A 22244-nucleotide genomic window follows, 5' to 3' on the forward strand; every position below is an offset into this window, starting at 1 on the left:
GACTTGAAAATTGTGGTGGTTTCTTTCAATATGGATCTTTTTACAGGAATAAAGTATGTATATTTTCACAGAAAACAGAGTCTTTAGTGCGTGTGGATGACAGACGTTAACACAAGGTATTGTTTCATTCCCATCTTTATTGCACATCACACAGATTACACATCATATGTACGTGATTATCTCTTCTTTTACAGGACAGTTGAGTTTTAAAATGGAGGAAAGAGTAGCGAGGTTTTGCTCGGCGCCACACACCACCCATGTGAATTAACTGGAGCAACACTCTGGGTAATGCGTGGCATTTTGTGAGACAAAGCAGCTTCCTCTTTTGTGACTTCCTGTGCGGGCTCCACGCGGGGCCTCTCCTCTCCCTGAAGCCAACAGTACACTCATCCATAAAGTAGGAAACACTACACTGTGGCGAGGAGTTTAGTAGTGCTTTCTACTTTATGGATGACTGCACTGTACATCCTCTGCTCGTCTTCTGTCTTCGAACCACTTCTCTCTTCTTCTTCTGCACCTGCGTCTGCAGCTGCACACACACACACACACACACAGACACACACACCAACCCCCACCCGGACACACACTCTGACACTGAAACCTCAAACGCTCAAACAGCCCCTCGCTTCAAAAGTCAACCCAGAAAATGCACACTTCCTGATTTGTCTTGATGGGTAGTTTTCCACACAGATCTAACTGAGGCCTGTTTGCATGTTTGTACAAGACAAAAAACACCCAAAGGACCCCACCCGTGTGCCTCAAACTGCCCTTCAGTGCTGAGTTTAAGGCAAAAGTCTTGCCAGAGGAAGCGCTATCTTGAGGAAGCCATTTTGTCAGCAATGACTAAGCTCTTCTGTCTGAGCAACAGATCTCTGGGTATATTTAAAATAAAAAGTTTTGTAGAAATATCTACAAACTTCCAATTTCAGATCCGAAACAATGAGATTAAATGCAAAAAGTCGATAAATACATTTAACAGTTAAACATAATAATATTAGTAATATTACAGCAAACAGCAAAAAAGAGTTTTAAGTGTAATGTGTTTTAATCTAAATTCTAAATGGACTTCTGAATAGAGGTCTCTCACAGCAGAAGTTAAAAGAAATGCAAAGTTAATGAAGTAAAAAAGCTGTAACTTATCTTTAATTATCTGACAGATAAATCAGATAAAAAGCATTTTTTTACCACGTCGATTGCAAATAACTGTAGCATGAGATAAACAATGTCGCCCGTCATACTTTACCTCAACCTTCTTTTCTCTTGTTTTAAGTGACGGTTGTCCGGCAGCCTCGCAGGTGTCTTCAGTCTGTCCAAGGAGTGGATGAAGAAGAAGAAGTTGTCTCCTTTTGAACCCTCCGAGACCACGTGATGTAACCACAGGAAGAGGTCTAACAGTCACAGCCGCTCTCTTTCTCTTCTTCCGGCTTCATTCTCTGCCTTCTGCACTCACAGCTACAAAGATACATTTTCAATCAAACTAAACGGGAAACAAAAACACTCTACGTGTCATATTTTGTATACAATATTTAACTTCTTTCTAAACATAAAAAAACACGACCACATCCTCGATTTCCTTTTAATAATGTCATTTTTCTTTATCACATTCAAATCAAATCCTTTTAAGGCTTAAGCTCAGTTTTTTTATCGTTTCTGATGCCGTGCTGCGAGCGATGATGTCATTCAAACTCATGCAGGCGTCCTGTAGCTTCATGCAGCTTCTGTCCACAGCACAGAGCAATGGGAACTTAAGTAATAAAGACATGGAAACGGATTACTACACACTGTGAATGTAACCTATTTACAGTGGATTTGACCTTTTTTATATCACTTCAGATCATTTTATTAACAGTTTCATGACGTGCATGTGATACGTATATTATTATCAGATAATATAAAGAGGTTTGTGCGTGACTTCCTGCTCAGAGATGCAGGAAGGTGTGGTTGCGTCAGGTAGCTGATGGCTGAAACAGTTCCTGTGAGATGATGGTTTCACTGATAGACTGACTTTCCTTCGCTAGAAATAAAGTCTTCAGTTGGATGAGTTCATCGTGACTAATACATGTTGGTTCTTTCTGACTCAACCGTCCCATCAGCTCAGATGGTGCGAAATGATAGAAATTAAGTAGAAGTAAAAGTAAGACAAGTTTTTTAAATCTTATTTTACTTACTTACTTACTCTGGCCAGAATTAAACAATTTGAGCTGAAAGCACTAAAATACGTCATTAAAGGATTAAAGGCTGTATCTCCATGTAATACTTACTTACTGATGTGTACATTAAAGGGTTAATGGTCGCTGTTCTTCCTGTCTATACAGGCTGCAAAACATTATTCTAGTCTAAAGTAAAACTGAACTAAAATATGGTGTAAAAAAAATAAAAATGAGTTAACCCTCCTGTTATGTTCATTTATCAGGAACAGCAAAAAATGTTTATGGGTCAATTTCACCCGGGGCATTTTTAATTATCCACAACTCCATTACTAACCTTCTCAATCAACATTTAGTGATTTTAGTGATTTTTATGAGGAAAATGCATTCCTTTTTCATAAAAAATGCATGTTAAAACTTTTTTATGTACATTTGAAAGACCTACATACAATAGTTTTACATGACATTGTTTTTTTTTGTTTTTTGTTTTTTTTCTTCTTATGAAAAATACTTTTATATTTTTTTATAATAGGAGGGTAATTCAAGTAATAATTTGACAATATTTTATACCTACAAAAATAACTCAAATAAAGTAAAAATTTTATAGTTTTTGTCAGTTTTAATAGCTATTCAGAATTTCTTGAATCTTGCACTGCTTGTATTTTTATTTAGATATATATATAAACTAATACTGAAACAAGGAAATAAAAACATTTTTGAACAATACAAACTGAACTGAAAGACAAAAACCTACTCTAACTGAAACCAAACTGAATTGAAAACGGAATAAATGCAAATTTTAAAACTAATGAAATAAACACAAAGCTAAAATAACTCTCCTGCATAGAAATCCCTTCCTAAATATATTTGAGATGGAAGACAGAATATCCAGTTGTTCCAAGGAGTTACTGTGTGAAACTGCATTGAGAGGCTCTCTTATGAAGTCAGTATGAACAGTTACAGGGAGCAGATGTACACATGGGGAATGTATGTGAGAATAGTTTTAAAACTATTTCTTCCTCTCCTTTGAAATGAAAGTCCACTAGAGCCCCTTTTTACCGGAATTCTCTCGTTCTAAAGAGAACTTTTTTGCGTGTTGAGTCACATTTTATCTCCCTGATTGCCATTACCTTTTCAAAAGTGAATGGCTGCAGGTTTCAGTTCCTTGTAGATGTGTTCAACTGTAACTGTGGGGTTTCTCTTCATGCTAACAGGAGAGGGGGTTTACTACAGTGTGATGTGCTGTATGTACAGGACAAATGCAGCTTAGATTTATACCACTCTAAAAGCTGATTTATTCTAGTAAAAAAATCAACTTTTCTCTTCTCCAACCAGGCGAAGTTGCTCTGATAGTAAACAGTCTAATCTAGGTCACCAAAAAAGAATCTCCCCTGTCTGCTCTGTGGCTCCAGATAAGTCTTTTAGTTAAGAGGCTGCACATATACACTCAAATAAGAGTGTTTACATGGTAAGATATGAAAAACATTGGGGCACATGTTACATTTTTATTATTTTTAATCCTTGCAGCAGCATTTTTCTTATCTGTTAGTTTTCTCTTCGTAGGCTTTTGAAATCAGCTCTAATAATCTGTATGGAATCACTTAGTTATAGTTGTAAAATGGACATTAATAGCAGAAGTCCTTTACTGAAGTAAAAGTGACAATATAATTGTGTGAAATACTCCATTAGAATCAAAAGACCTGCATGTAAAATCCTTCTTTCCTACTAAAACTACATAATTATCACTAAAAAGGATCAAAAGTACTCGTTCACGCCTTGTAACTGATAAATTATATGACATGACATAAATGTGTAGTTCCTGATGAAGAGCTGGTTTTAACTTATTTATATACAGTCATGGAAAAAATGATTAGACCACCCTTGTTTTCTTCAGTTTCTTGTTCATTTTAATGATTATGACAATTAAAGGTACATTTGTTTGGACAATTATAATGTGAACAACAAAATAGCTCATAAGAGTTTAATTTTAGAGCTGATATCTAGACATTTTCCATGGTTTTCTTGATAATAACCAATTTATTTGAATAAGGCACTGACTGTGAATCCGCCAATGCCTTATTCCCTTGACATGTTTTCCACTTTAATCTTATTTTGCATGCTGAAAAAAGCACAAACCCTCTTGAACATAAATAACTTAACTTTAATTAATTATGTGTCCTTTAAAATTTGACATATGTTTTATTTATCAGTTAGCTTAAAGTTAGCATTAAAATGGCCAAAATATTGGTTCATATATCTCACAAACTCAAAGCTGAAATACAGTCGAATTAAGTGTTGAAATAATTAAATTTCTTGTTTGGAAGTCTTGAAAAATAGCTCAAAAGAGTTTAATTTAAGAGCTGACATCTAGCCATTTTCCCGTTTTCTTGATAATGATTTGATTTTATTATCAAGAAAACCATGGAAAATGTCTAGATATCAGCTCTAAAATTAAACTCTCATGAGATAATTTTGTTGTTATCATTATATTTGTCCAAACAAATGTACCTTTAGTTGTACCAGGCATTAAAATGAGTTAAATAAATTAGAAAACTGTTTTTTTTTCCATGAGTGTATAATTAGGTATTTAAGTTTGACAGGGCTTGGTCAAAGGGTCACAAGATAAGATACAAAGGTATAAAAATGTGCTGTGGTGTGATGGTGGTTGATGAGGTAGGTGTAGAAGGGGGAGGCTACTGTAGAGGAAGTGGATATAGTTGCACATATACGTTCCACTGGCCTTTTGCTCTTAGATGTGTAAACGGCGTGAGAAAGAGGTGTGTATAACCCGTAAAGCTGCATATACTCGCCACACTTTTGGGCGGTGTTTGTTAGAAAATAACTGTTTGTGGAACAGTGGAATTTGTCATCATCTCGCAAGGAAGAGAGGTGTTACTCTAAAGTTTCAACAGAGTCCTGTTTTATGGCAAAACACATTATTTTGCTGCAACCCATTAATGCATTATAACTGCACAGAAAAGTAAAAATGGCTGCCTACTGAATTTAGTTTGTTCACATCAAATTTAGAGGTTTGGGCTTTGACTTTTTAACACCCATATCACATGTACATTTTGGCACCTTTAGCCCCTCAAAAATTTGATTCATTCACAAAAATAATAATAATCCTTGATTTCAGGAGGACCTTGTACTTTAACTGAGTGTATCTATTTAATACATTTATTTGACAGCTACACTGCCCTACAAAGTCTAACTGCAGTAACTACACAAAGGGTAAAACTGAGAAAAACTGATTTAAAGTATGATTAAATGTATTGATTATGTAATTTTTCTGATCAAAAATCATACCGATTTATTTGACCTTTGACCCTAAAAGTTACTGCACTCTACTGCACTCAAAACACAGAATTTTGCTGCAACACATTAATGCATTAAAATTGCACAGAAAACTAAAAATGGCTGACTTCCTGTTAGGGCTCCAAGAGGCTTTTTTGTAAGTCTCCCCATGTTACATCTGCCTACCAAATTTAGTTTGTCTACATCAAATTTAGAGGTTCGGGCTTTGACTTTTTAAACTGTTTGTGCGCACCATTAAATCAATTTAACACATCTAAATCTGACACCCTTATCACATTTACATTTTGGCACCTTTAGCCAAATAATAATCCTTGTTTCAGGAGGGCCTTCGGCAACAGACTGCCGGTTTGTTCTCAGGCTGTAGGTATAGCTGTATGGAGGTACTTGTACTTTAACTGAGTGTATCTATTTAATACATTTATTTGAGAGCTACACTGCCCTACAAAGTCTAACTGCAGTAACTACTAAAGGGTAAAACTGAGAAAAAACTGCTTTAAAGTTTTTTTAACGTTTTTTAACTGGCCAGCCAAAGTAGTTACAGGTAGGTCACTTATTTCTACATGTATTGATTATGTAACTTTTCTTATCAAAAATCATACCGATTTATTTGACCTTTGACCCTAAAAGTTACTTCACTCTGGTTCTACATTGCTGTAAAATGTTTTAATAGTAATGCAAAACCAGAGTGCAGTAACTATAATGTTGTTGTCTTCTTTCAGCTTTTATATTTTGTTTTCAGTGAATAAACATTTTCACATTGATTTTGTTATAAGTGTATTTAAAAGTGTTTAACAACTCTATTCAACTATTTGTGTATTTTAGACTTAATATTATAAAGTAATGTTATATTTAAGTCTTATACATATCCAAAGCAGACTGTGGTGAGTGCAAATACTGCTGTCTGCTCTGGTTTTGAGTTGGATTTTGTAGTTACTGCAATTTTTATAACATTATTTCTCTGAAATAAAGCCAAATTGAAATCTAAAACTTTTTCACAAGATAAAACAGAAGAAGAAGTTCATTTTTAGTTATAACTCATAACTCAATTTCAACCAAAAATGTAGTTACTGCAGTTAGGCTTTGTAGGGCAGTATAGGTACTATATTGTTATTTTTTAAAGTGTCTTCTCATGTCATGTTTCAGCTCCTTTGTGTCTTTGTTTAGCAGCTGTTAAACTGTCCTTACCCCTCACACAAGGCAATATTTTGTGGATGTAGTGAAAAAGTGCAATAGTATTCATGAATTGTGGTGGAATAGAAATATAAAGTAGTATAAAAGTGAAATACTCAGTAAATACTAGATAAAGTCCAAGTATCTCATACGTTCCTCTACTAGATTTAAGGTCAGTATGTGCAGCGTTCTCATACACATTTCTCTATACACACAGTTTGGGTGTGTATAGAAAAATGTGATATGGTTGAGTTTCCATGACGTTCGTTCCTGTTTAATGGTGCATGTAGGTTTATGACTTCGAGATGTCATTGTGATATCAATACCAACACCAACAAAGGCTTTAGAGCCAAGATGACACAGTTATGACACAAAATTCATAAGAAGGAGAAGACGAGGTCAGCTGGTGCACCAGATAAACACTTAAAGCACTTAAAGCTCAAACTGACTGTGTGGACGAGCAGAAACTGTGAGGATTTTATGAATTCATCTGCAGTCATGGAAAAAATGATTAGACCAGCCTTGCTTTCTTCAATTTTGTGTTCATTTTAATGCCTGGTACAACTAAAGGTACATTTGTATGGACAAATATAATGATAACAACACAAATAGCTCATAAGAGTTTAATTTAAGAGGTGATATCTACACATTTTCCATGGTTTTCTAGCTGATCCATTTTTTTATTTAAACAGTTTTCTCTCCTGTGTTACGGATTCAGAACAGGTGGAAAAAAAGACACAAAATGTTTAGTTTTTTGTATTGGTTGCTGTAATACTCATGTTGCCCACAAAAGCATAAAGTGCACCACAAACTCATGCTCTATTGCAGAGGTGGGCAACATTATTTTTCAGAGGGCCACATTGACTTACAGTCATGGAAAAAATGATTAGACCACCCTTGTTTCTCACGCTTTCTTGTTCATTTAATGCCTGGTACAACTAAAGGTGCATTTTGTTTGGACAAATATAATGATAACAACAAAAATAGCTCATAAGAGTTAAATTTAAGAGCTGATATCTAGACATTGTCCATGGTTTTCTTGATAATGATTTTGGTTATTATCAAGGCTTTAGAGCAAGATGACACGATTATGATACAAAATTCATAAGAAGATGAGGTCAGCCGGTGCAGATAAATACTTGCAGCTCATCCTGACTGTGTGGAGGATTCTGTGTATTCATCTATTCGTTCATATTCAGTGACTCGCGTCTCTCACAATGAAGCCTTGTTAAAAATATCCAGCATATGGTGTCTTTAAAAGCCACGCATTTTTTTTAGCCTCCAACCCTCCAAATCTCCTGACCCCTGCCCTGCATTTTACTAATCCCTGCCCTCTTCAACTTATTGAGTCATCGGCCTGCGCTGAAGTGCTGCTGCTTCATCTGGCAGACGACCACTAGCGTCTGTGCGTGTGCCAGTGGGGAAGTGATCCTAACTCCCTGTGTGAGGAGCACGCTAAAGCTGGGCCCTGATAGACCTTATCTGGGCCGGCAGCCATTTCCCCTCCCCGCCTGCGCTCTCCAAGCACCTCCTGGGCCTCGGCCGGGTGTCGACACCGCCGAGCCACCCACCAGCTTATTTCCCTCCCAGAGCGGCGAGCTCCACAGAGGCCTGAGCTGCTCTAAACCGGCTTCTGCAGAGCACCAGTGGAAAGTAGATTTACTCACGATGTTTACTGAGCTACTTTACCTGAGAATGTGCATGTTAATTTGGCAGCTTTAGGCACTTTTCATACTGAGATTGGTGTCAGTCGTCTGTGAGTTGATAGCAGCAAAAAGACCTTTCACCTCTAAATGTCTTATTTGGTGTCTTTTAACCCTTTATATATATCCTTTATTTAACCAGGTAAAAGCATAAAAAGTCTATGTATGTATGTATGTATGTATGTATGTATGTGTGTTTGTATATGTATATATGTATATATATATTTATATATATATATATGTATATATATATGTACGTATCTATATATGTATGTATATATATATGTGTGTATATATGTGTGTATATATGTGTGTGTGTGTGTGTGTGTGTGTGTGTGTGTATGTATGTATATATATGTGTGTGTGTGTGTATATATATATATATATATATATATATATATATATATATATACCTTTTTTAATGTTTTTTTTTTTTTTTTTTTTACAATTGATCTTGCTTTTCTTATTCTTAAGTGTTATTTTTTATATATATATTTTTTGTCTAATGGTATTCTCTGTTTGCCTTTGTTCTAATGTGTTGCAATTTCATTTTATTTTTTCATTAAAAGCACTTTTTTATTAAAAGCCCTTGATCTGTTAAATGTGAAAAGTGCTCTATAAATAAAGGTTATCATCATTATTATTGTTAAACTAGCCGAGTGGTAAAACAAGCTCCGCCCTGATCAGCTGCAACAGTGTAACAGTAACATGCTGCTCTAACACTGATGCATCAGTACAAACAATCTAATAATAATACATATCAGTCACTGCAGAATGAGCACTTTAACTTTAATACTTTAATAAGTCATTTAGCTGATAATACTTCTGTAGGATTTCATTTAATGCAGGAACTTTAAATGTAATGGAGCATTTTACCTACAGGTGCATCTCAATAAATTAGAATATGGTAGAAAAGTTTATGTATGTCAGTAATTCAAATACAAAAGTGGAAACAACACATTATATAGATCCATTACACACAGAATGAAACATTTCATGTCTTCATTTATTTAATTTATTCTAATTATAATGATAATGGCTTACATTTAAAGAAGACCTAACATTCAGTGTCTAAAAAAAAGTGAATATTACAAAATGCCAATTTCAAAAAGTATGTTTAATATGGAAATGTTGGCCTCTGAAAAGTATGTCATCTATATGACTCAATACTTGGTTGGGGCTATTTGACTTGAACTACTGGAAATGGGCTTTTCCATCATATTCTAATGTATTGAGATGCACCTGTAGTTGTATTGGTACTTTTGATTTTTTAGGAATGACAGTTCACAGTGTTGACATGAGAAAACTGACACATTCAGTCCCTCAGTTTGTGATTGTTGGTTACATTTGGTGCTCAGCAGGTGGAAGAAGTCCTCGAGTTCTTTACTTAAGTAAAAAACTCTGTTCTGTAGCTTTCTAGTCTGCAAGAGACAGGAAATGTTGTCAGAGCCTGATGAAACACTCACACACACACCAGTTTGAGTGTGTGTGGCTTTGTGTTGATAAAGTCCACCCCCATGTAAAATACATCCCCTTACTTCCCCAAAGCGTCCACTTTATCCCTGTCACACAGAGCACAATCCCAGCCTGAGATGGAGAAACCTCCACTTGCTTTGACCCTTTTCTAGCCGGTCAGAGAGCTGTCAGGGTCTATAAACCTCCAGCCAACACCTCATTTTCTGATCAAATACCTTCCCCTTACATAAAGCCTTGACATATCCAAATAAGGGCAAAAGCGGTAGATTTGAGCACCAATGAGGCCGTGGCAGACAGGCCTGCGAGTGTGAAACTGAAGGGCGTGCTGCCGGTGCGGCGCTCGCTGTGAAGACGAGGGCGCAGGGGCGGAGCTGAAGCCTTCCTGACAACGCCTGTGGTTGTGGAAGTCTTGCAGCTCTGAGAGCAGCTCTCGGTTTTGTTTTTAGGTTGCACCTCGTGAAATGACTTCACCCACATGCAGAAAAGTGAAGTAAAGTGGTAAAAACTGCACCGAAGTAGGAGATCGTTTGGTTTTACATAGCAGAAAACTGAAAAATGATCTGCATCATAATCTGCACATGCACTGAGTTAGAAGGCCACATGGAGGCGTACAGACTGACTTGTGGTTTATTGCTCATTTGGTTATAAACTGTCTCCAACCGCTGCAGTGCAAAGGGTCTCTGTTCCGCTTGTGATGGAAAGAATGAGAAATATTCTCTACATTTGAATAACAGTGATATTTGTTCGTTTTTCAGTTCTTTTTTTTTTTTTTTTTGAGTAAGGTAAATCTGGTCAAAACTGCAGGGATAACCAGTCATATAAGGCAAAAAAAATGTTAGACCACCTTTGTTTTCTTCAATTTCTTGTTCATTTTAATGCCTGTTACAACTAAAGGTACATTTGTTTGGACAAATATAATGATAACAACATAAATAGCTCATAAGAGTTTAATTTAAGAGCTGATATCTAGACATTTTCCATGGTTTTCTTCATAATAACCAAAATCATTATCAGGAAAACCATGGAAAATGTCTAGATATCAGCTCTTAAATTAATCTCTTATCTATTTTTGTTGTTATCATTATATTTGTCCATGCAAATGTACCTTTTGTTGTACCAGGCATTTAAATGAACAATACATTGAAGAAAACAAGGGTGGTCTAATACTTTTTTCCATGACTGTATTTATTCTAACATAAAACAGAATCTGTAGGTCATAGTGTTCCTGAGCCTCTGTATTTAAGACATATTTGGTCACATTGCTATAATATATCTCACCTCCAGTCATGATGGGCATCAGATTGCTTCGATGGAGCCAAGAATCATTTTACATGTTAAAAAAATTCAGTAGGATGGATTTTTTTTGTTGCTGCACATGAAAGAATAATTTTATGGTATGCATGTTCTGCTGCTCTAACTCACAGGTCAGGGGTGAAAGTATTTCAGTAGCATTGCCGCTCACACTTCCTGTTCACACTCTCGGTGTCGTTCTCTACCTGAGCTGCACGTTGTCCGTGTCGCAGCAACACAAAAGGAAGCAGCACAGACCACAGTGTCCCCTTGGTGACAATTTTTACAGTAATAAACTTTATTCATACAGCACTAATAACATGTTTTAAACTGTCAAACTAAAATTTAGTTTGTTGTCAGTACATGTGATCAGTGGACAAATGTGATAATTTAAAAGTAATTTGTAAGTTTATATCGTAAGTTTATGCAAGAAAAGCTGAAACAATTTTTAGATTTGGGGAAAAAATGAATTGGACACTTTAAAATGGTAATTTTAATAATAATAATAATAATAATGATAATAATGTTTAATAATAATAACAATAATTCGTTCAATTTATTTAGCCCTTTTCTCTATATATTCAAAGATGCATTTAATGTTTCCAGCTTCACAATAAAAAGTTTTGCTGCTTGTATTTGTAATACAAGCAACTTAAATCCAAACAATCAATCGATTAATAAATAAAACAATTAGCAGATTAATCCATTATGAATATACAATAAAAAAAATCCTTGGGCTCCACATCAACCAGCTGCAACAGTAACATCCTGCTTTTACATGAATGCATGAGTAATAATCTAATAATATCACATATAGTACTATATCAGTCCCAGGGGATATCTGTATTCAGTGAGTACTTTTACTTTGAAAAGTTGCAGCAATTTCCCTGATCATACTTACACAATACTTATACTTACTTATACTTACTCTATGACAAGTAAAGGCCTACATTGAATACTTATGCAAGTAAAAGATCAGAATACTTCCTCCAGTACTGCACATGATGTTGAAATTTAAAGTTAAAGGGGATTCCCTTAGTGTGGAAGTGCAGATTTGATGTTCCATGCAACTGCTTGAATAACATATACAGTGTATTGACAATGGAAACCCTTACATCAGGTGTTAAAAGTCACTTTTGTCCTTTGTGTTGCAGCAGTCCTGGAGAAAGTGAAACATTTTAAAGCTTACCACAAGACACATAATGACAGTAGCTCTGCATGCAAATCTTCCTATTAAGTTTGATGAAAGATATATCATATATAGGAATTTATGATTGCAATTATTGATAGATGTATTTTGAGTTCTGAGGGGACTCTACAGGTTAATATGGTAAACAAGAAAAATGTAACTTACAGATATCACCATGAAACTTCCCCTGTTTATTACTCACATTAAGACAATTACTTGTTGTATTATTAAGTTTTCTGGGATGTTATGTTTAAATATGCAAATGATGCATTATCTTATGAAATCTGTGCTAATTTGCATTTTTTACAGAGAGAAATCTGAGCATTGGAAAAAGCCAGGTTCAAATTTCCTGTTTTTGTGTGTGTGTTTTTTTTTAAAACATATTAATCAAAGGGTTTTACAGAGGGAGTTTTATATATCTGTAAACCACAAAATACTGTCAACAGCCATAAACTTTTTTTTTTAAATTGCCAGGTTCTTATGTTTGAGAGTATGAGGAAAAAAGACATAGTTTTAATAAAACAGCCTTAAGATGATATAATGACTGGTAAAAATAATTCAACTAATACCAGTGGTGGAAAGTAACTAAGTACATAAGTGCTTACATAAATGCATCAATAAAAATAATGTAATAATATTTAGAATATATAAAACAATCTGAGTTGGTCCATTCTGCATAACGAGTACTTTACTTTTGATACTTTAAGTAAATTTTGATGCTGATACTTTTGTACTTTTACTTCAGTAAGTTTTGAATGCAGGACTTTTACTTGCAGTGGAGTAATTTCACAGTTTGCTGTTAGTACTTTTACTTAAGTAAGAGATCTGAATACTTCTTCCACCACTGACTAATAGATGCCACCATGAAAATCCCCCAGTTGATTACTTGCATTAAAACAGTTATTTTCTGTACTACATGTTGCTTTTTATTTTATAGAATTCATCCTTGAGCTTTGTTTGTCAGTGATCTGCTCTGTGGCATCGCTGCAGACAGTAACTGAACCTCAGTGATCTGTTAATGCAGTTAACTGTTTTATAACTGTTTCCTCTCAACACAAGAACTGAGTCCACACATGCAGTTAGAAAATGCTTCTCGTGGAAACGTGGTTAACGTGTCACGGCCTGCAAAGGGCCATAAGACAAATCTATATGTTCCACTCCTACACGTCCTGCAGTACAAGACCGCATATAAAAAAACAGTATTGTTATAAGAAGAGGCGTCACTATTTCCATCCATTCACTTACATGCAGTGGTGGAATGTAACTAAGTACATTTACTCAAGTACTGTACTTAAGTACAATTTTGAAGTACTTGTACTTTTCTGGAGTATTTCCATTTTATGTAACTTTATACTTATACTACTCCACTACATTTGGAGGCAGATTTTTTTTTTTGCTCCACTACGTTTAGCTGACAGCTTTAGTTACTTTTCAGGTCGAGATTTAACATAAAAAACATGATCAATTTTAAATGATCATGCATATTTATATGACCACTATTTTTTGTCTTTTTTTTAAATCTGACTTTTCACTATTAAGTTATCGAGTTTTATGTTATTGAATTATGTTGACTTTTTTTTTTTCTTTTTTTTGCTGTATTTTTAGTGTTTCTTTTTATATATATAAATTAAAGCACAGTATATTAAGTAGGTAAAATGAACCCTACCTTGACAACAGTGAAACACTGCTTATATAAATGCATCAATAATAATTCAAATCTTGGTTTAAAAAAAAAAAAAGAAAGAAATAATAAATAGGTCATGGCATGTTGCACGTCGTCCCATGTGTCTCCCAGCTCTCCCTCTATTGTGCTGTGTCCACAAAAGTAAAGTGAGAAATGTTCCTGCATACATGAAACTGGGACAGATTTCCTGTACAGTATATCAACTTACAGACACCTTTTTTTATGCACTTCATGTTATTTTGCTAAATTTAAACTCAATGCCATGAAGAAAAATGACATAATTTTGAGGCAAAGTCTCATCTGTGTGTCATAAATAAGGCAGCGCTTTGAACTCCTTTCATGAAAACATTTCTGTTTTTCAAATCTCATCTGTCATTTTCTGACAGCATTAGAGAAGTGTCTATTTAATAATGTGCAGTATGATCGAGGACCCTGACACAAACCCATCTTTTTCACCACGTCTTTACCTTTGTAACTAAATATCAGCAGCACGTACACGTGCAATGAAACCCTCATCTAATAAGACAGTATTGAAAGCTTACTGTGCTCACTTTCACAGATTTAAAGACTCCTCAGTTTGCATGACCCCAATCCATCAGGTTACAGTCATATTAGACAATAACCAGACCCTCTAGTAAAGAGGACGACATCTTCAGCAGTAATATAAGCCAACAATAGAGTGCTACACACAGCAGCACAGGACACAACCAACATATGTTATTACAGACTATTGTACAATGAAACAGTAGCTACAGCAGTGACAGGAACTGGAAATCATTTCAAATGTAACTGGACAAACTGTTCATGACAGTTGCACCACTGACGGTTTGGCTCATGGTTCCCCCTACTGGTAATGTTTGGTACTGCATTCAATACCAGTACTGCAGTAAAAAGCACCATCTTGTGCCCCAAATAAATAAGTACAGGGATGTTTCATTATAAGCATATAAGCAGTGGTGAAAATAGTATTTAAGATACTTTACTTTAGTAAAAGTATAATACCAAACTGTGAAATCACTCCACTACAAGTTAAAGTCCTGCATTCAAAACTTACTGAAGTAAAAGTACAAACCTATCAGCATCAAAATTTACTAAAAGTAGTGGTAACACTTTACAATAACCATCATTTATAGATGGTAAATACACCATTTATAAATGGTAAATAGATAGTTTATTAATGTTTAATCATCATTTATAAACCGTATATAGGCCATTTAGAATGGTGAATAGAAAATGTAATAATGTTGAACTATAATTTATAAATGCCAAATAGATTACTTTACCATAAACAAACATAATTATTAGTTTAATAGCTTTACACTCATTATAACATTTTTAACACCATATTAAGTATGTAAATGATTTCAAAATGATTCTTATACCTTTAAAAAATTGCTTGAAACCATTTAAAGATTAAATATGTATAGAAGTTTGTAAATGGTTAATAATAATTGGTTTATAAACCATCTATAAACATCACTTAGATGGTTATTGTAAAGTGTTACCAAAGTAGTTATTATGCAGAATGAACCCACTCAGGTTGTTTTATATATTCTAAATATATTAGATTATTTGTATTGATCATCATTTTACTTTTTTTCAAGCTAGGGCTCATTTTAACTACTTAATATACTGAAATGAGTTTACATTTTTTTTTTAATGTCTCATCACTTTAAACTGATCACATTTTTTTATGTTAAATCTCGACCTGAAAAGTAACTTAACTTGTCAGCTAAATGTAGTAGCGTAAAAAGTACAATATTTGTCTCTAAAATGTATAAAGTTACATAAAATGGAAATATTCAAGTAAAGTACAAGAACCTCAAAATTGTACTTAAGTACAGTACTTCGGTGGAAGAAGTAGGTACTCAAAGTAAAACTAGCAACACTACAGTGTAAAAATTCTTAATTTAAAGTATTAGCAACTAAATATACTTAAAAGTTTCAAAAGTGAAAGTCTCTTCATTTCCACTAGTTATAAGCGTATGAGAGTGCTAACATCAGCTATTTAGCACTAAACACGAAGTACAGCTGAGGCTGATGTGTGGCAGGTCATAAACCAAAGGAAAGGAGAAAGTTAACCTTAACTAAGGAAGGTACTGGGTGGAAGGTTAAGGACTCAAAAGAATATTATAGTTAATCCTGATTGGGACATACATGTCTGGACCATTGCACCCATGTGTGTAGATCTAAGATTGCAAAAAAAACACACATAATTGTTCATTTAGTTAGGTCTGCTCTCTCCAATGAGTGCAGTGAAGTTTTCTTTCAGGAAAATAACTTATTTCTCTCTTTACATCAATTTGTTTAATTGACTGAGTTATTGATTAATGTGATCACATAATACATAAACTATGGACCTTAGTGGGTTTGTTTGTTACAGTTCTCCTCCGGAATACAGGAAGTTGTTTCCAGGGACATTTTCTGGGGAACTTCTAGTGTGCTCTGTCATCTTTGGCTCTGGGACACCCACAACTTATGTTATGTCCACAGCAGTTCACCGTCTACTGAATAATGATTTGTCCCTGAGTCAGCAAATCCCAGTGCTAAAAAACAATCACTCACATTTCGTATAAAAACAAACCTTTATTTTTTCTCAAGTAATCAAAGAAATAGAAAATACCCACTTCTTCTCCCCTGTAAGCACATATGCTAATATTTATAATCATAAGGACAAACAAAACAGTGAAGGGGAGTTCCATAAGACATCACAGACGTTATCAGATTGAGTCCCACTGTTAATACTTCTTAGTGGAGCTGGTGCTGCAGTATGATGCGGCTCTGGTGTGGCTGATCTGGGTTATGTCTTCACTGCTGTGTCTCTGGATTTGTAGATCACTCCTCTGCTTTTCAACTCCCTCACCACACCTGCAGAAAAGGAGAAAAGGTTAAGTAGTGTTAAATAAGAAAGAACTGATCAAGAAAAGCCAAACATTTCATTTGCTCCATATTGAGGCAGCAAAGTTAAGTAAGTTGTACCTGGAGGCAGTCTGCCAGTCACTGACACTGCATATACGCCTGGCTTGAAGTTACCTGCAAGATGGAGCAATAGCACTGTTAAATAATCGTTTCCTCAATATTGACACATTTCTGCTATAAAAAGAAAGAGCGGCTGGTATAGGTATACATCCTTACCAAAGGTGGAATGTAACTAAGTACATTTACTTAAGTACTGTACTAAAGTACAATTTTGAGGTACTTGCACGTTTCTTGAATAGTTCCATTTTATGTAACTTTATAATTCTACTTTACTACATTTCAAGGTAAATATACTTTTTACTCCACTACATTTGGCTGACAGTGTTAGTTACTTTTAACACGAAAATCAAGATAATTTTAAAGTGATAAGATGTTATTCTTTTTTAATTAAACATCATAACAGTATATTAAGTAGTTTAAATAAGCCCTATCTTGAGGAAATTAAAACACTGCTTACATAAATGCATCAATACAAATAATATAATATGTTTAGAACATATATACAGTCATGGAAAAATTTTTTAGACCATTGTTTTCTTTAATTTCTTGTTCATTTTAATGCCTTGTACAACTAAAGGTACATTTGTTTGGACAAATGATGATAATTTTGGTTATTATTCAAGAAAACCATGGAATATCAGCTCTTAAATTAAACTCTTATGAGCTTATTTGTTATCATTATATTTGTCCAAACAAATGTACCTTTAGTTGTACCAGGCATTAAAATGAACAAGAAATTGAAGAAAATAAGGGTGGTCTAATAATTTCTCCATGACTGTATATAACAATCTGAGTGGGTCCATTCTGCATAACAAATACTTTTACTTTTGATGCTTCAACTACATTTTGATGTTTGATTTTGTACTTTTACTTCAGTAAGTTTTGAATGCAGGACTTTTACTTGTAGTGGAGTAATTTCACAGTGTGGTATTAGTACTTTTACTTAAATAAGGGATTTGAATCCTTTTTCCACCACTGATCCTTACCTATCCTCTGCCATTTAGCTACCCAGCTGTCCTCAGGACTCATCATGGCAATCACACTGTTGACAAGAACACAAAAAAAGGTTAAGAAAACAGTTCAATTCATATGAAATTCATGGATTGTTTTATTTTTTATAATCAACATTAAATCAACGTTTACCCATCAAATGAAGAACTTGTGCATTCATAAACCATCTCTCGATTCCCTTTCATCTGAAGGTATGACTCACAGTTGTCACAGCCGTCATATTCAAACTGGTCAATGGTCTAAAAAAGGCGAGAAGAGTGAGCTCAATATAAACATTACATACAGTACATTACGTCACACTGTTAAAATAATCGCCAAGGTGTCTACATAAGAGTGACATGAGCGTGTCATAAACATGAACATTAATGACACTTTGAAGTAACATAAATGCTCATGATACTTGTCATGTCATGTTTCTGACAGGCTTGTGTGACTCTTATGTAGACACCTTCAAAATAAAGTGTTACCATATCTTGCTCAAGTCACAAAGGCATGTACAAAAAATTGCCTAAATCATTTATTTTTCTTAAGTTACATAATTTACACACAGTGTTATTACTATGCCAATAGCCATTCTTTGTTACATCCTTTTTTGAGTGAAATGATCAATAAATGTCATATGTTACACTTGAAAACTTGAAACTAATGAGTTAGGCGATTATTTTAACAGGGTGACGATTATATATATATATCTACAGAACAATAAAGAGTGAGTTTAGCCACAAATGGCTTGTTGGAAAGCAAACTACTACCAAGTGCCTTATTATACACAAAATTAAAACGACTTTAATCCGTATTTTGTTGTTATTCAGTAATAAAAGTCATCGTGAAAGCTTTAGTTTCAGTTAATGTATGAGACACAACAGAAGAAAACACAGCGCAGAAAGCGGCTAACACGTTAGCAGAGAAGCTAGCTCGAGTGTTTCTTTGTCGTAATTCAGTTTACCTTCACTAAAGAACAGAGAAGACAGGCTCGCAGATGGCGAAGGTCTTTGGGGACCGTTTCCAATGCCATTATGTTAAGCTCCTGGTGAAATACTCGTATAATACTGCAATATCAAACAGATTGATGTTTTGAGTGTGTCCCAGTCGCTGGGGAATTACGTCACTACTTCTTCTTCTTTTGAGTTTTATTGGCGGTTGGCAGACCAACGTACAGGTGCATTACCGCCACCTACTGGACTGGAGTGTGGAGCAGTAGATTGACAGGAAATTAAGGAGAAGATAATACTCATAAAAATAATAAAATAAATTAAGTAATAATAATAATAAAATTAAGATGAATAAATTATTTAACGGGAAAAGGGGGAAACAATAGTATAACTAATAGCCGTTTACAATACAAATATAAATAATTAAATACATAACTAAATTCTCTCTATAAGTCCTGTTTCCCTCAGGTAATTAAATAGGGGCTTGTTTTCTTTGCATGATTTTTTCCCAAGAAGACTTTCCAGGGTGTGATTGTGTTTGAATTACGTCACTGATTGAGGACCTAGTAAAAGAAAAGTGGGTTCCCTGTTGCGCACCTTAATAAAAAATGTTTATCTTATTCATAAAAAAACAATCTACAGTCACCTGAAATAAATAAATGTTATCCTTAAAAAACACCTATTTGTTTGTTTATTTATTTAACTATATCGAGTAATTTAGATTTTTACAATTTAATTTGTTGATGTATTTATTGCCTCATTACTTATTTCAGGATTTATTTCATAGGCATTATTTATTAATGTTATTATCTATTTTATATTGACTTAAATGGCATTTCCATATTTATGGATACAATTGAAAGCACTAAATTTGGTACATATATAACTTAATATATTTAGAAAAACACTGGATATTGGGCCATCGCACATTTGCATTCTGATGACCATGGCCGGCAATTTTGAAAAATGGCAGCCCACATGTTTACAACACCACAAATATTAATTACATAAAAGTTCAAGTGAAAATATATTTTATGACATTGTAAAACAATAAAAAATTAAAGAAAATGCAACAAAATGGGGAGATTGCCTCTGCATGTTACAGTAATAAATGAGCTCCTTGCCATTCCGATGTTCCGCTAACAAAAAAGCCCAAAAAATATAACAGTTTTGACTGATTGATGGCAATATATAATAACATTATAATATAATGAGATAACCAATTACTCTGTAAAAGTGTGAGTGAGTATTTTATTTGGTTCTCAGGGTTAGAGGATCTAGATTATGTCCATAATTGCACCTGGGTCCAATGGGAAAGGAAAGTTTAACCAACTGCTGGTACCACGGCAACCAGAGTCTGAATTGGTAATGGCCCAATATCCAGTTTTGTTGCCAATATAATTATCAACACATCTGCAAATTTGGTGCTTTTATCAAAAAATGAACAATCGTTATAATATATTGAGCTATGTCACCCCACTATATACAGTGATTTAAACTTTTAAAACAAGGGAAGGAGGCTGTTTTTTTCCAGGTGCGTCCGATCATTTAACCCATAAAAACCCAGACCCATTTATCCTTAAAGGAAAATTATGGGGGATCTCCCACATAACAAGTGGACCACATAGAACACATTCATGATGTTTTTTCAAAAATACTACCTCTAAATGTCAAAGATCTGAGATGTGACATATACGATACAATGGGCGTTTATGGTATTTATGTTTATGATATTTCTTATTTTAAAATAATAAACTAGACACCTTTTCTGTTTACATAGACACAAATGTGCCTTTTTCTTTGCATCTCCAAAACATTTACGAAAAGTATTTGTCAGATTTGTCTTTAAGTAACAAAATAATAATAAATCAATAATAAATAAAAAACCAAATAAACATTTGCCTTTTTCTTTGCATCTCCATTACATATATCAAAATTGTGACTTTAACTTGTTCAGGAAATAGGGTCAGAACAAGTTAAATGCAATACAGGACACCCTATTAACGGATTGTTAAATGGGTTTAAACTTGGCCAAAAAATAATCTTTTAGAAATTAACTATTTTTTCACAGTTCTGTTTCCAGTCACAGCCACAATTTGGAGAAGTCACTTCTTGTCACAGTCACATGACCACCACACTAGGGTGTTGAGTATAGGTCGCTTAGGGATTTAATGAGTTAATGTGAAGCATAAAGCTGAATATGGGAGATTATAGAAGTTGTGACGTGTTTGTTACACGGGTGTCACCGTGGGTTCTTATGGGTTAAGTCCGATAATAGAATCCTGGCAGTTGGCACCAGAATGTGTCAGAACCATAGACTGTATAAATAAGGTCAGAACCGTTATAAAGTCCAACAGCTGTAACGGTTCGGGAACTTTCAACGGTTGTGAGAACAGCAGAGTGATCTTTACCCAACCAGGTAACATCACCATTCTCCTAACATGGTGTTCCTTCTTCATCTAGCATGGTCGCCTTAAATACAATGGAATTTAAGAATTTAATGCAATTTTAATGAATGTTTCCGTGTTTTAAAAAAATAATATCAAAAACAGAGCAGTTAATTGGCTAACGGTTCCCCAATGCTAACCGTTAACTAATGCTAGATGAGTAACGTTGAAAGTAACGTCTTGTTTCTCCTAATATTAACATTGATGTTAAAGGTTAAATGATCATAAATTTAGCATGTTTTTTCCCCACCTGAACCACTCCTAGTTAACAGAGTGTGACTGACATTCTCAGCTAGCTATTTAATTGAGTTGTTGCTACTTAATAAGCCAAATTAAGCAGCGTTAGTAGTAACGGTTTATTATTACCAAATGTTAGCTTTCACAAACCGGGTCTGATCCAGGACACGGTTCATTTAGTTAGTTAAAGTGACTGCAAGGCAATGTTATTAATCCATCTGTACTACCAGTTGATTATTACGCGGTTACAGGGTGAGTTGACCATTTTGACTAGGAGTGGTTAACGTTAAAAAAAAAATCAAAATCAAACCCATATCATCACCCTGTTAAAGTAATCGCCTAAGTCATTTTTCCAAGTTTTGCAGGAAACACAAAAAACTTCACCAAAAGTGTAACATATGACATTTATTGTTCATTTCAGTCAAAAGGATGCAACAAAGGATGGCTATTGGCACAGTAATAACACTGTGTGTAAATGATGTAACTTAAGAGAAATAAATGACTTAGGCAAGTTTTTGAACATGCCTTTGTGACTTAAGCAAGATATGGTAACACTTTATTTTGAAGGTGTCTACATAAGAGTCACACAAGCCTGTCAGAAACATGACATGACAAGTATCATGAGCATTAATGTTACTTCAAAGTGTCATTAATGTTCATGACA

The 22244-nt window shown here is 34.4% G+C and overlaps 1 protein-coding gene across 1 annotated transcript; it reads right to left on the reverse strand.

Annotated features, from left to right (window-relative positions):
* Window positions 1-16540: 16540 nt before the first annotated feature.
* Window positions 16541-19093, reverse strand: supt4h1 (SPT4 homolog, DSIF elongation factor subunit). The gene is made up of 5 exons (XM_059351941.1): window positions 18911-19093; window positions 18097-18203; window positions 17940-17995; window positions 16954-17007; window positions 16541-16842 (listed from the first exon to the last, which is right to left on the reverse strand). Exons 1-5 carry the CDS (start codon window positions 18977-18979, stop codon window positions 16775-16777), a joined length of 354 nt encoding a protein of 117 aa, XP_059207924.1. The 5' UTR covers window positions 18980-19093; the 3' UTR covers window positions 16541-16774.
* Between the last annotated feature and the right edge of the window lie 3151 nt (window positions 19094-22244).

This window comes from Centropristis striata, chromosome 15 (genome assembly GCF_030273125.1).
Source record: "Centropristis striata isolate RG_2023a ecotype Rhode Island chromosome 15, C.striata_1.0, whole genome shotgun sequence".
NCBI lineage: Eukaryota > Metazoa > Chordata > Actinopteri > Perciformes > Serranidae > Centropristis > Centropristis striata.